Source organism: Danio rerio, chromosome 7 (genome assembly GCF_049306965.1).
Source record: "Danio rerio strain Tuebingen ecotype United States chromosome 7, GRCz12tu, whole genome shotgun sequence".
Taxonomy (NCBI): Eukaryota; Metazoa; Chordata; class Actinopteri; order Cypriniformes; family Danionidae; genus Danio; species Danio rerio.
This window is the reverse complement of record NC_133182.1, coordinates 3,598,598-3,614,112: the sequence shown is the minus strand read 5'-3', so window position 1 is coordinate 3,614,112 and position 15,515 is coordinate 3,598,598. Positions and strand designations below refer to the sequence as shown.

The window sequence follows — 15,515 nt, the reverse complement described above, 5'->3', positions numbered from 1 at the left end:
TCCTGGAGAGCCACCTTCCTGCAGATTTCATTGCTACCCATATCAAACACACCTGCCTGTATTTATCATGTGGTGTTCAGGTCCTAATTAATTGGTTCAGGTGAGTTTGATTTGGGTAGCAACTGAAATCTGCAGGAACGTAGCTGTCCAGGAACAGGATTGAGCACCCCTGAGCTAAACTCTCCCACTCTATTTTTTTTCTTTTGTTATTAATTCCGGAGGACAAACTTGCAAATAACACAGTTTTTCTCTGGTCTACCTTAGAAAGGAGCACCTCCAACTCACATTCTGTTCAAAGTTTCTCTTTTTGCTTGCTTTTGCCATTGCTTTTTCATTGGATTTTGCCAAAGTAGAGTCATTAGCATATTCATACGGGGGAGGAGGCAGGGAGGGGTTTTGTGCATTTTTGTGCATTTCACGTTCATTCAGATGTACAAAGAGAATATGCGTGTGATTTGGCATACGCAATGTTTTTATACATCTGATTTTTATTACTGCGTACGCAAGTTTACAGCTTGGTGTGTACGCAATGTTTCAGTATGATTTCAACGCAAGTCTTCATACATTAGGGTATATTATTCATACCCCAGATATCTTATTGTTTTACAAAAAAATTCTGATGTGCCATTGCCCCTTTTACATGTAACTGTTAGAAGGAACTCTTCTGCTGCTCTTCTTGTAAACTTATACAGAGTTTGTAGATACTGAACTTTGTAGTTTTTTTTATTTATTAAATTAATCAACCCTTCCGTTTCTTGTTTATATTGAGGACTTTGAGCGATTGTGTCTGGATGGCTTCCACTTTCCTATATTTGAAAATCTTGATAATTTGGATATTGTTTTATACCTTTCTCATTAATTCTTTTAAGTTTTTATTTTCACATGCTTCAGTTCTCTTAAAGAAGCCTAATATCAGGTATTTGTTCAAAATGTGACGGTTTGTTTTTTTGTTTTTACTTTGAGTTATGTAAGATGTAAGGAGTTATTTAAGATCTGTAATATGGATCTACAAAGTTTTCTGAAGTTAAGGTTTTAAAATAAAAAAAATCAGTTTGTGTTTTACTATTGTTTTTGCAGTCATGCAAAAAAAAAAAAAAAAAGGAGAAAATTATTTTATTTATCGGCCTATAAATATCTGCTATCAGCCTTTTTAATATAAAGAGTTGTCGGTTATCGGTATCGACCAAAATTTCCATATCGGTGCATCCCTACTTATTTCATCATTGAAAGTCTCTTCACACAAAATCCTTTAAAAACATACATGAAGAGATTGTGAAATGAGTTCAAAATATGAATCAACTATTAGTCCGTATTGATGAGCAATGATCATTGTTATGTAAGGAGAGCTTAATGTACAGCTGGATGGAGATTTTGTAGTAATTGAGCCTGACATATCCGCAGGCGTATCTTCTGAATAGCTCTTAGTATATTAATGATTACGAGTTTCCAGCATTCATCAGAAGGCTAGATCTTCATCTTTGTGTTTAACAGGAAGAAGAAGAAAAAACTCAAACTGTTTTAGAACATAAACAATATTGTTGTAAGGAGCAGTGAATTGATCTTCACAAAGTTTAGTAAACTTTCCTACCATCGATGTTGTGGTTTTACTTCATGTTGTTAGTAAATCCTGACTGTGTGTTTTTTGGGAGTGGCAGGGCTGGGAGGGACTTCAACCAGTTAGGCTTGTTAAATCAGTAATTCAGTTGAAGGATTTTGTTGTTCAACCAGACACTTGTCAGAGCAAAAGCTGGTGTGTAAGAAAAATCATTGTTATTTAGTAGCGAAATGCAACTTCTCAGTGTTTGTTATTTAAGGTAATGAGTTGTTTTGCAGACTGGAGAGAGAACAAAGTTCTTCTGCTAAGGTCATTCAGGCTACCATGAGTTCCAGGTGAGTTCAGACTTGTATTCTCTCTAAGAGGGCTGAACGATTAATCAAATTAAATCAAAATCCTGATTGAAACATTGGAATTAGCTATATGCGTATAAATTAGATTTTAGGCAATAACATGAGCCATTCTCTTCAGTCAAAACCAGCTGCATTTAATGCCTACCATGAAAAAAACGAGAGCGCAGGCAACTAATGATCATATAAACTTTGTCACAGATGAATGAGTTTAGATAATGAGCGCTGTTTAAAAACATCATCAACAGTGCTTAAATGTTAACGGGAATTTTTTTTTTTTTTTTTTTAGTTCTAAAATTTTGTATTGTGACAAGTCTCATATAGTGAAAGCATCAGTTCATTAACTTGAGTTTGATAAATGCCATCCAAAATGTGTGTTTGGGAAGGAAAACATTAGCTAACTAGTGGCATTTCCTTTAACCTGAGCTAAATACGGACCTTTGGGTCACACGGAGGGCAGTGGAAGTATACATTTGTGAAACTTTCCCTACGCTGATAAGATATACAGCCAGGTACACAACATTCCTGTGTGACTCAGGCGATACTACTTCCCACCGCAGTCTCTGATTTTGCTGTAAAATAACAGCCGAGTGAAATCAAAGTATACTACTAGCACCTATGTCTCTCTCTACTTTTCAGAGACAAAATAAAGGGGTTTTGTTTATTTTTTTGTTTGTTGAAACGTCTTGGTTATCTAAAACAATGTTAAACTTTCATGTTCTACTACTCTACTATCTCTCTAAAATATTGTTTTAATATATTCACCATGCAGAGCAACCTTAATTCATCAAGGTCCTCCAAGACGATACCGTCTACATACAGAGAGGAAAATACTTGATGATAATGGTAAAGTCAGAATATGGAGGTATGGTACAAAAAACACCAGTAAACAAAACAAAATTATTCTGCTGGTGGGAGAGACCGGTGCTGGAAAGACCACCCTCATCAACTCTTTAGTGAACTACATACTGGGAGTGAAGTTTGAGGATGAAACATGGAATGAAATCACAGAAGAAGAAGGAGGAGATCAAACAGAATCCCAAACCTCTGAAATCACCATGTATGAGGTCTTTCCAGAGGACAGTGCCATTTCTCTCACCATCATTGATACTCCTGGTTACAGAGGCACTAGAGGACTGGAGAAAGATCTGGAATTTGCAGAGAATTTATCTGCTCTGTTCCAGAGCAGTGATGGAGTTCGAGAAGTTGATGCTGTGTGTTTTGTGATTCAAGCATCTAAGAATCGTCTCTCAGACAGACAACACTACATTATCAGCTCAATTCTGTCTCTGTTTGGGAAAGACATTGTGAACAACATTGTGTTTTTAATCACACACTCTGATGGTCTTCCTCCTAAAAATGTCCTCAGTGCCATTAATAAAGCTAAAATTCCCTGCAGACGAGACAGAAGTGGTGAACCTGTTCATTTCATATTCAACAATCGTCAAGCTGAAGCTCGTCACAATGAGAAACGCTACACTTGTGCTCAAAGAGACGCCTGGGAAGACTGTATGGAAGAGACAAAGCAGTTCCTTCAATCTCTAGATAAAAAGAACAGACGCAGTTTAGAGCTGACTTCAGATGTCTTGATTCAACGCATTCAGCTAGAAGCTTCCATCAGCAACTTACAACTGAGAATTCAAGAAAAAGAGTCGAAGAAGTCTGAAAAAATTCAGATTCAGGAGGCAATCAGGCAAAACAAGGATGAGATTGAAAGAAGCACAAACTTTAGCTTTAAACTCAAAATTACTGTCAAAGAAAAGGTTCCCATAGTAAATGCATCATGGAAGAACAGAAAGGTGACGACCTGCACCGTCTGTGAAGAAAACTGTCATGACGTTGACTGCTGGTGGGTTTCTGGTCCCAAGAAGTGTGAAGTCATGAGAAACGACTACTGCACTGTATGCACAGGGAAGTGTCACTACAGTAAACACCTTAAAGAGAACGAGAAATACGTCTTCAGAACCTCAGACATGGTGATGAAGTTTGATGAATTATTAAAGGATCATGAAATCCCTCAGAATAAGAGGTTTTCAGTTGTAATGGATGCTCTTGACAAAGAGCTGAAGGAGATTGAAGATCATATGTTAATAATGGTGTTCAAAGCTTACAAAACCATCAAGAATTGGTTTCAAATCTCATTAAAACCAGACCCTGCCTTGACCCTCCAGCATCTGGACTTCTTCATCCCCAGATTGAGGGAGGCTGGGAAAGAAGACTGGGCTCGAGAGCTCGAGGAAATGAGGAGATGGCCAGCAGCTGAAGAAGCCAATAGAGATACTCTGAATTACCTAAAAGCTGGACTGGCTAAACTCCTCCTGGCTGACGAATTTAAAAATGCAGATCAGATGAACCAATAAGAACAAAGAACAATGTTTAGGATAAGAAAATGGTACAGGGGCTGATTTAAATGAGTGAAAATACATGCTTTCTTTTAATCATATTGTCAAGCATTTAAGGATTCATTTATTAGGCAAGCCACTAATCTGTTGGTCTGTGATGTATCATAATGATGATGTTTTATAACACTGTTTCCCAACTCTGTTTTTAGAATCACACAAACACTACACATTGTATACGCTTCCTAATCAAACACACTTAAACAAGATCATTAGAAAAGACTCTAAAACCTGAAATGATTGAGTTATATGTCTAATATATGTACTGTTGGCAGTGGTGTAAAGTAACTAATTATAAATACTCAAGTTACTGTAATTGAGTAGTTTTTCTCAGATATTGTAATTTACTGAGTAGATTTAAAAATGTGTACTTTTACTTTTCCTTGTACATTTTTAGTGCAGTATCTGTACTTTTACCCCACTACCTTTCTTCAACCTCCAGTTACTACTTTATTCTTTCTTGTTTATGGGAATTAGAAAAATCAGTCCTGTAATTCCTGTCCAATCAAATCAATTATTTCAACTGTGCAGCCTTCATACAAACTTTTATTGTTTCCCCCCTTTTCAAAATATATATTTTGCATAAAAACATTATAAATATACTCTGCACAATATGAATAAAACAGATTTTAATACGAATTTCCGCAAACAAACATCCTCAATGTGTTTATTCCTTTATTAAGATGTCCATGGTTATGTTTACCTTCACTGTTTCATTTAGGGAAACTCCTGAGGTAAATAAGTGATATCTCTAATATCTGATAAAATGCTGTGCTTCCCATTTCCAGTCGCAGTGACTTCTGGGACTTCCAGAGCGAGCTTGGTGCTCAAGTCTGCATCGTTGCGTCCTCGATATCAAGATCACATCCGGGAAGTTTCACGCATCCTCTGTTCTTGCTGTCTTGAGTATTAGAACAGAACTTCAGCAGTTGATGATGATGTTACACGAGAACACAAGGACGCAAAATTGATGAAGAACGCATTTTGAGAAACAGCCACAGTCCTGGAGAGCCGATGTCCTGCAGATTTCTGCTCCAACTTGCCTCAACACGTCCTGCATGGATGTTTCTAGAATATGAGAGTGATTAACCATCGCAGGTGTGTCTAATTGGGTTTGGAACAAACCTTTGCAGGACACCGGGCCTCCAGGATTGAGTATGGGCACCCCTGGTTTAAATGCGTGTCACTGATGAGAAGATGATGGATATTTACTGTATGATGACCAAAATTCCCTTAAACACCCAGCAGGCACAAGACGTAAACATGCCGTCAGATTAAAATTGAACCCTAATGTTGTGGAGACGCTGCATTTTGTGTGGAAATGAAAATTGGGTTTACATCAGAACTCAACGTCAGCCCAATGTCTGTCCAACATCCAACCTAAAAAAAAAATAATAAATCAACTTCTAATAATATTACAGCTTGACGTTGTGTCAACGTTACCACTATGGCATCTATCAGTCGTTGAATTTTGGTTGCCATAACTGATAAAAAAAAAAAAAAAAAAAAAACGTCAATATGACGTTCGTTTAAGGTGTTGGATTTTGGTCACTTTCTAACAACCTAAAATCAACCAAATATCATTTGATGTCATTATTGGACATTAAAACAATGTCATCCTTAGACGCTGGCTAGACATTGAATTTTGGTCACCTGACATTACAACCTAAATCTAACCTAATATTAACGTCTTATGACATTGTGTGCCTGCTGGGCAATAACTAAATGCACTACAGAATGTTACGTTTACACACACACATCCACAAACTACATGTAAATGCATTAACTTTTAACAGCATAATACTCACTACTTACTACTCATGAGTAATTTTAAAAGGGCTACTTTTTACTCCTACTTGGAGTAAAATTTACAACAGGTACTTTTACTCACACTACATTTTTTGCCAAGTAATGGTACTTTTACTCAAGTATGCTTTTTCAGAACTCTTTCCACCACTCACTGTTGGGGTAGTGTCCCTCCCTCCAGATAGGGTTGGGAAAGACCTGTCAATGGGTGGAAGTCTTATTTTATATATGTTATGTATGCATGTACTCCCTTCAACCCAACCACATCAAATCCGTGATTATACTTTAATTTTATTTTCCAACAAGTTACCAAAACTCATAGTGAAACAAGTAATAAACAAACCAGTGGATTGACTGGATGAGACTTTACTTTTACTTAGATACAAATGACATGATCATAGTTCATAAAAATGTGGTCCTTGCAAAACAGGAAAAAGAAATCATATTTCAAAGAAGGAAAGTCACTCTCAGTGCTTGTGTGATGTTTAAATGGACGTCATGCCCCTTTTTACAAGATTTATAATAATTCACTGACATCCCACAAAGTGTGTATGTGAAGTTTCAGTTCTATGGAAGAAAAAATATACCAAAAGTATTTATGATAAAAAACTTGAGTAACTCTAACTGTAAAAAAGTAATCTACCGAATTAACAAGAGAATCATGGTGGCACAGTGGGTTGCATGATCGCCTCACAGCAAAAAGTTTGGAGCCTCAGCTGGGTCAGTTGGCATTTTTGTGTGGAGTTTGCATGTTCTCCCCTGTTGCCATGGGTTTCCTCCCGGTGGCTCCGGTTTCCCCCACAAATCCAAAGACATACAGTACAGGTGAATTGGATAAGCTAAAGTGTCTGTAGTGTATGTGTGTGATTGAGTGTGCATGGTTTTGTTATGCGTGGATGGCAGTTATATCTGCAGGTTCTGCAGAAAATTCGCGGGTCAGGTAATAAAAAAATACATAATGATAAATTGCGGGTGGATGTAGCGGGACATGCAAGTGGATCAGCAAAAAAGCAGAGAGTGGACCTCGCAGAATGTGAAGATGAGACGCACAAAATAATGGATGAAGTGAAGAGTACTGTTCAAACTTTCAGTTAGAGGAGTCTTCAGAGGAAAATCTGCTCTATTGTTCTGGGTGAAACAAGATTATCTACACGACTGCAGCACCTTGCAAGGAGAATTTTGTGCATTTCTGCAACAAGAGGTGTGAGTGAACTATCAGTAAGTGCAACTGGCTGTTTTGGAAGCGAGGCAGAATCGCCCAAATCCAGGCACATGAGATGCTATTCTGTTTTTGCACAGTACTAAGAAAAAGGCCAAGTAAACAGAACATGGCTGCTTTTAGGCTGAAGTGGCGCCGTTTTTATTATCTTTTTCCTGAATCCGTAAAAGCTGAAATTTCTTATATTTACTTTGTGTATTTAAAAATGAAGAAAATGTTGTCTAAAGACAAGCTTTTGTTTTTATAAATAAACATTCATTTAAAAAAGATTAGATCACTGAATCTGCTGTTAATAACGAATGATCCAAGGTGACCTATCATCATGCCTAAAACAAAGAATTAGAATTATTAAAGTGCATCATGAATGAGCTTGCTCAATGAGCATGAGCAAATGGGTCTTGGTTTCATAGTGTCCTATTGCAATTAGTTAAGTTTATTTCTGACCATACCAAACATAAATAAATTATTCTTTCTTACCCACAAATTTTAAATGTGTCAAAAAAGCAACATATTGCTCCATACCATACTTTTTATAAAAAATAAAAAAATAAAAAAAACAATTGTGTATTCTGATTGGTTCTCGGGATTTAGTGGCTTTTGCTGTCAAAGGCAAGTGGCGTTTAGCGGCTTTTGCCAACAAACTGCAATCTATTTTACTTCAGGCAACTGCAGGAAAAGGGGCAGCATGGTGGCTCAGTGTTTACCACTGTCGTCTTACAGCAAGAAGAGTATTGGTAGTTGGTATTTCTGCTTCTGGTGTTTTTTTTAATTTTTTTAAATTTATTACAAATAAATATAAATCCTGATGCAGCACATTTTACTAATTGTTTGCATTGTGTGAACATGCAGTGCACTTTTTAAAAATGTGTTTGCTTTGTGATATTTTGCAGCACGTGTGCAGTCAAACTGATGAAGGTCTTTGCTTAATTTGCTAGTGTTTTTTTCTAATTGCACATGACCAAACTGCAGCAAACCAAGGCCAGACTTGAGATCAGCCTCCTAAAGGCTACACTTAGACAAGCTGGTCTCTGCACATCAGACGAGGAAGTCTGAAATTATTGTGGACTTTTTGACATTAAGTCATTTTTTTTAGGCAAGGCCAGTTTATGTAGTACATTTCATACACAGTGGCAATTCGAAGTGCTTTACATAAACATCAATAAAAGAGGTAAGTATTAGAAAATAAAAACAAATAATAAAAATGATTAAAACCAGATAAAATGGGTTATAAAATAGAAAAAACAAAACAAAAAAAAAACATAATAGTGTGTCTCTGTCGGACGCAGCACAGTGCTTATTAAGTAAAGGCACAGCTAAACAGATGTGTTTTCAGTCTTGATGTGAATTTGCCTAATGTTGGAGCACATCTGATCATTTCTGGAAGCTGATTCCAGCAGCGGGGGGCGCTGTTAGTAGCTGAAGGCTGATTTACCCTGCTTTGACTGAACTCTTGGAATTTCTAGTTTATATGATCCGAAAGATCTGAGTGATCTGTTGGGTTTGTATTCAGTCAGCATATCTGTAATGTATTGAGGTCCTAGACCATTTAGTGATTTATAGACCAGTAATAATACTTTAAAATCTATTCTGAATGTAACTGGAAGCCAGTGTAAAGACCTGAGGATCGGTGTGATGTGCTCTGATTTTCTGGTTCTGGGCAGAATCCTGCCCACAGTGTTCTGGATGAGCTGCAACTGTCTGACTTTTTGGGAAGTTTCGTCTTCCTCCACATGCGCTCAGCTTTTCTGCACTGTCTTTTCATCTTTTGAACTGCTGTTGATTTTCTCCAAGGTCCTTTTTTGTCATCCCAGTCATCTTTCTGACTTTAACAGGAGCAATGTCATCAATGACATTCTTAACTTTAGAATTAAACAAATCAAGGAGAGAATCAACAGAGTCTGCAGATATACTTGGTGCTAGCGATATGGCCTTCATAAACTGCTCACTGGTGTTCTCATTTATGCATCTCTTTCTGACAGAGACAGATCTGTCTTTAGTAGCTGGAGTGATCAATATATCAAAGAAAATACAGAAATGATCAGATAGTGCCACATCCTTAACAACAGTCGATGAAATGTGTAAACCCTTAGTTATAAGTAGATCAAGAGTGTGTCCACGATTGTGTGTGGGTCCTTGAACATGCTGAGTCAGATTAAAAGTGTTAAAAACAGTCATCAGTTCTTTTACAGCATTGATTTCTGGATTATCAATGTGAATATTAAAATCCCCAGCAATACTAAAATAATCAAATTCAGAGGTTACAATTGATAACAGCTCTGTAAAATCCTCAATAAAAGCTGGAGAATATTTTGGAGGTCTGTAGATAATGATCAGTAAGATGCGTGGAGCACCCTTTAGTGCTATACTCAGATATTCAAAAGACAAATAGTCACCAAATGACACTTGTTTACACTCATACACATCTTTAAACAGGGCAGCGATGCCTCCACCTCTCCTATTAACTCTACAAACACTCAAAAAGTCAAAGTTTAAAGGAGCTGCTTCATTCAGAACTGCTGCGCTACAACTGTCATCTAGCCAAGTTTCATTTAAAAGCATAAAATCATTGACTAAAAGAAACTTATTATTGAGTGATCTGATGTTTAAAAGTGCTAACTTAACAGTTTTAGCTGTTTTCCCTTCAGTAGAGATTTACATTTAATAGACAGCAGATTTGAGAAATTTGCTATATGGCCTGATGAAATCTTTGGTTTTCTGTCACGTAATACAACACATATCTGCTTAGAGAAAGGGTTTTTTTCTCTACTGGGTTCCTGCTTGTTCTGAAAACATTTGATGAAGACACTGTTATCTAAGCAGGTCCCCGACACACATCACTGAGAGCTCTTGTGTTCACTAGCTGAAGATGGGGCGTTGTTGTTTGGGCCCTAGCGGTGTGATCGGAGGGCTCTTCCAGGTGGGCTCAGAGGTGGTTGTGGAGCAGGCTGCTTTTTGGTTGGTAACTGGGGGCTTGCGGCAATGGAGTGTAAAAGTTTAGTTCCAGCATACACCAGTTCCTCCATCTTTTTCGAAAAACCAAAGAGAGGCGAGCAAGGTGACAATGAGAACGTGTCTGATGACTAGGGCCAAATGGAATCTGCAGACGTTTTTTGCTATTTCTGTGGAGAATTTTGCTAAAAATCTGCGGAATTATTTTGGGAGTATCCAGCGGAGTATCAGAACTTACACTTTAATATATTAAATTAAAAGTAATAAATTGCTGAATAAAAACTGAATAAATTCAGATTTACACATTTACTCAAGTAAATAAACCGAATTTATAATGGGCTAAAAAACTGCAGAAATTTGCGGAATTCTGCGGAAAATCTGCGGATTTCTGCGCGCGCAGATTCCATGTGGGCCTACTGATGACTGAGGCTGTTGATCTGGAGATTCTGGCTGCTGAAATATGTTTTCCTGGCTGTTTTCCTGAGGATCATCATTGAGTGACGAGACTTGATGCTGTTCTGATGTTTGACAGTCTGTCTGTCTGTGTTGAGCAGAGGGCAAGCGGCAGTGTCTCTATCAACAGTGGCTGTTTTGGCTGCTGATATCACCGTCTTTGTGTGATGCGTCAGCCCCAAGTCCACTCAGGAGCTGATTTGAGGTCCTGTGGTCATCCGGATATTTGCTAGGTGTGTGTGTGCGCCATTCAGTTCAGTTGAATACACAGCTGATGGATGATGGAGGGAGAAATAGATACAGCATGCATGGACATGTTTGACTACTATTTCCAGAATTGTTTGACCAGTGTAAGTCCTCTGTGCCTGGCCCAGTTGGTAGAGGTGAGTCAAAGCATGGTTGGGTGGGCTCAGTGTGAATGTTGAGTAAGTGCACAGCATGACCAAGCTCGAAACTGAAGACGCGATGTCACTTTTACGGCACTATTTCTTAGGGATTAATAATGCATTCTTTTCAGTTAAACATAAACCATCATATGTTAACACAAATGCCAAACCCTCTCTACACCTTCAGCAGACCTCCTAATACCTGCAGCATGATGATGTAATGAAACTTTTATGAGCGTTAAAAGTGGTGGATCTGTTCGGCGAAATAATCAGCAATGTTTGCCAGACGTCTCAAAAGAACAAAAAATATAATGATAAAGCAACCTCCATTATATTGAGCCAGAGGCGATTCACTTAGTTTTCATCTAAATTGTTGCATCGATAACAACACAATTTGGCTCAGGAGGTATATATGCAGTGTGAGTGTGGGTCATCAGGAGGAGGGGCCGAGTTTATTCTAAGGCAAATGTGCCTAGTGTGAGTACACCCTAACGAGAAGAATAATGCAGTAAACTGTACAATTATTAGTGCTGCAACAAGATTGTTTATGCCTGAAGAGTCAAACTCACTGAATCTACAGTTTAGCGTCGACTTAAATCTAAACTCCTGATCCATTAATCAAGTCCAACAGGCATATATGAAAACCGCAGGTGAAGTATTTGAGGTTTGGAAAAAAACTCTAAGATAAAACACAAACAGCACAACAGAAAGTGTTTCTACTGGTAAAAATAGATGAAAATGAATAACACCAATAAAATAAGACAAGAAAATACCACACCATTTTTGAGGTGGATTTGTTATGTGAAGAGGTATTGTATTATTTATACTTTAATGACTTTATTCAAATGAACAGACTTCCACAGAAGTCAAGTAAAACATGGATGAGGAAGAATTTGACAAAGGCCTTAAGAGTAATAAACAAATGATGTGACGTGCTGAATGACGGATGAGTGCAGATATAATCACATAGCCTGAAGCTGCAGACAGAATTATCAGACTGAGGACAGAAACACACCAGCTCTGAGGTAAAAAGTACTCACATTCACAATCTTTTATCGAGATTAATGACATTTTTGACATCAGTTGATGTTCTTATTGCTTGTGTAATCTGCATTTTGTTTCTTTAACCAGCTGATTTTATTCCAGAAATAATCTGATTGTTTTTCTATTTTTCTCTTCTTCAGAAATGGCTCAGACTCTATATTTCCCTCTTCTCCTCATTGGTGAGTGTGTTTGTAGTTTTATTGATGGTTTATAGTTTCATTAGGTTTGACTCTGTTCTGAAAAGCATTAAAGCAAAGTGTCTCTTTCACAGCTCTCTGCTCCATATCTGAATGTGTTCAGCGTCAGTATCACTTTATAAATGAGAGGAAGACTTGGACTGAAGCTCAGAGATACTGCAGAGAGAAATACACAGATCTGGCCACTGTTGACAACATGAACGACACGATACAGCTGATGAAGAGTGTGAAAGTGAATGATAAATATGTCTGGATTGGTCTTCAGAGGACGAGTGTTTATAATTGGCATTGGTCTTCAGGTGATCCTGTGCTCTTTCTGAACTGGACATCTGAACAACCAACCGGCAGTAATAATTGTGCTTATATAATAGAAGGACTGTGGTATGTTTGGCCATGTAGTGCCATCTCATCCTTTATCTGCTACAACAGTGAGTACAAACCTCTATAAAAGAAAAATCTATCTATCTATCTATCTATCTATCTATCTATCTATCTATCTATATATATATATATATATATATATATATATATATATATATATATATATATATATATATATATATACATATATTTGATTGTCTGCAGAAGAAACTACTGTTATACAATGATTTGCCTAATTACCCTTATTAAGCCTTTGAATGTCATCTTAATCTGAATGCTTGGGTTTTGAAAAATATCTAGTAAAATATAATGTGCTGTCATCATGGCAAAGATGAAATAAATCAGTTATTAGAAATGAGTTTTTAAATCTGTAATGTTTAGAAATGGGTTGGAAAAAAAACATCTTTCCATTAAACAGAAATTGGGGGAAAGAGTCGCTAATAATTCAGGAGGGCTAAAAATTCTGACTTCAACTTTATATATATTTATTTTCCTCGCTGTAAATAAGGCAAGGGAAATAAATACAATAGAATAAAAATATGAAACAAACTGTACCTTAAGAACAAACTCTTCACTGTAAGAACAAAACTTCATAATTGCTACAGCAGTCCTCCAGTCACGAGCAGTAATTAATTTTCTCCTTTTGTTGTTTGATCAATGATAAAAACAGTTGGCTGCAGAAATATAGCCCACTGTCACTTTAAGAGCGGTGCGGTTCTGTTTATGTTTTTTTTTTATTAAATCGTTTGTTTAATGAGGGTTAATATGAGTAATCGCTAAACACCGCATTTTGACACCTATTTGACCATTAAAGTGCTCGCATTAAGATGCCGTTAGATGTGTGTGCTCTGCTCGTCTCCGAGGCTAAGCGCACACACACACAACAGCATGCGCTCTCATTTGCGCTTTTGAAAATATGAATGATTCGAATGTACATCAGTGAATGATGCGCATCCCTTGCTCCAAAAGTTACATTACAGTACATGCTTTTAGTAATGTTCACTAGGAACTGAGCTTTGCAGAGCAACAACTGTGTACAACTGGAAAGGGGGTGGTTTATGATGCAATAATCATTTATTGTGTTCAAATTTTAGTATTTGTGATGTAGCAAGCCCAGAGATTGTTGTGTAGACTATGGTCCCGTTTACACGATCAGGTCTTGATGCTTAATTCCGATTTGTTGCCTATATCTGATTTCTTTGCTTGTCCGTTTAAACGGTGTATATTTAAGTGAAGTTTAATTTTTAAATAATTTCGAGAGGAGCATGTGCTCATGATTGACCCAGCTGGTCCACATTAGCTGATTATGATCCTCCAAACAAAGCATCTCAAATCACTATTTATATCCTCCTTTCCTTTCTACAACTATCTTCAGCTGGAAGAAACCCCCCTCCTCCCCTTCTTCCTCCTTTATCCAGAATGGGCGGCACGGTGGCCCAGTGACTAGCACTGTTGCCTCACAGCAAGAATACCAATGGTGTTGGGTCCTCGCTGAGCCATCTGGTATTTCTGTGTGGAGTTTGCATGTTCTCCCCGTGTCCGCGTGGGTTTCCCCCGGGTTCCCCGGTTTCCTCCCACCATCCAAATGTGCTTTATATTGTAGATAAAATAAGCCTAAACCTTTTTATAATGTCTTACTCTCAGGAAGTTCACCTTGGCCTCAGCAGCGGGGGAGTTTGAGATAGACCTGAGCTCAATCTCCACTCGCCCTGCAAAAGAGGGGGAGCCCTGGGCTCGAGGATCCCTTGAGCTAAGGGCTCTCTCCCGGGAAAGCATGCCAAACAAGCCATGTTTAAATCATGAGCTTAGTGTGAACTCTTGAATTCATGTGTTTACACTTGCCATAAAATTGACGTAAAATTGCCATAAAATTGGCATGCATAAATGTGAGTTCTAGCATCTGTGCCACATTAGCCATGATGGAAGAAATTGTTTTGTTTTTACCTCTGCGAAATACGCGAAGTGTAGTATAAGCAGTGAATGGTTCAGTCCAGATATACCCCCGCGCAGTTTATGTAATGGTATAGCCCTTATGAGTGTGTGTGTAGTTGAAGATGTAGCCTTTGTCTGTGTGCGCACTGCTGTTGGAGAGAATAAAGTTTTTCTGTGTGTAGCCCGCAGAGCATGTATTAGCCTAATAGCGACAAAAAGCAAATATTACAACACGAAGTTTGTCCAACTTTAAAATGATTTTGAGGCAGAGGAGGAGGGAAGGGACCGTCATCGCAGCTTGTGCCTATTAGGTTTATATATGGTGTCCTCCACCATTCAGAGGACAGAGAACTGTGGGTACGAGGGAGATCTCAGGTCTGGTGGGAGTAAATTGACTTCAAATAGACTGACTTCTTTCCTCCTCCATGTTTCCTCTGTTGTTGTTGTTTACTACATTGGCGTCTCCACACACGCTCTTTCTTCTGCATCATTAAACTGCGGAGAAGCACCACATTTTTGCAAGTTTAATAACATATAAAACATAAAGCCTCAATAAATCCGATCTGCCTGTTTACATGACAGTCGCATTGTCACATATCCGATTTATATCTTATTTGTTTCCACAAATGAAGGAGGCCTGAAACCCATCTCTGAATATCCGAATGCATGCGCTTTTTTCGTGTTTACATGGTCATAAAACAGATCTTATCTGTGTCACATATGAGCAAACAATCGGAATTGGGTCACATTTGAGTGGCAGTGTAAACGGGGCCTATGACTTTATATAAAATTCACTTTAATGTGTGATAAGAATAAAAAGTGATCATAAACTAATATTTTCTCA

General features: G+C 37.8%; 1 protein-coding gene and 1 long non-coding RNA gene across 3 annotated transcripts; both read left to right on the top strand.

The window, feature by feature from the left end:
* The first annotated feature begins 1,715 nt into the window (after positions 1-1,715).
* Positions 1,716-4,941, top strand: si:dkey-88n24.11. Of its 2 annotated transcripts, none has more exons than XM_678522.7 (3): positions 1,716-1,750; positions 1,834-1,890; positions 2,678-4,941. In XM_678522.7, exons 2-3 carry the CDS (start codon positions 1,880-1,882, stop codon positions 4,263-4,265), a joined length of 1,599 nt encoding a protein of 532 aa, XP_683614.1. In that variant the 5' UTR covers positions 1,716-1,750; positions 1,834-1,879; the 3' UTR covers positions 4,266-4,941. The 2 variants fall into 2 exon arrangements, with proteins under 2 accessions (XP_683614.1, XP_073764012.1); XM_073907911.1 differs by having other exon boundaries at positions 1,716-1,754.
* A 7,160-nt stretch (positions 4,942-12,101) lies between these two features.
* si:dkey-88n24.3 lies at positions 12,102-12,484 on the top strand. The gene is made up of 3 exons (NR_186752.1): positions 12,102-12,142; positions 12,302-12,340; positions 12,433-12,484. It is a non-coding gene; the product is annotated as a si:dkey-88n24.3 (long non-coding RNA).
* Positions 12,485-15,515: the final 3,031 nt, after the last annotated feature.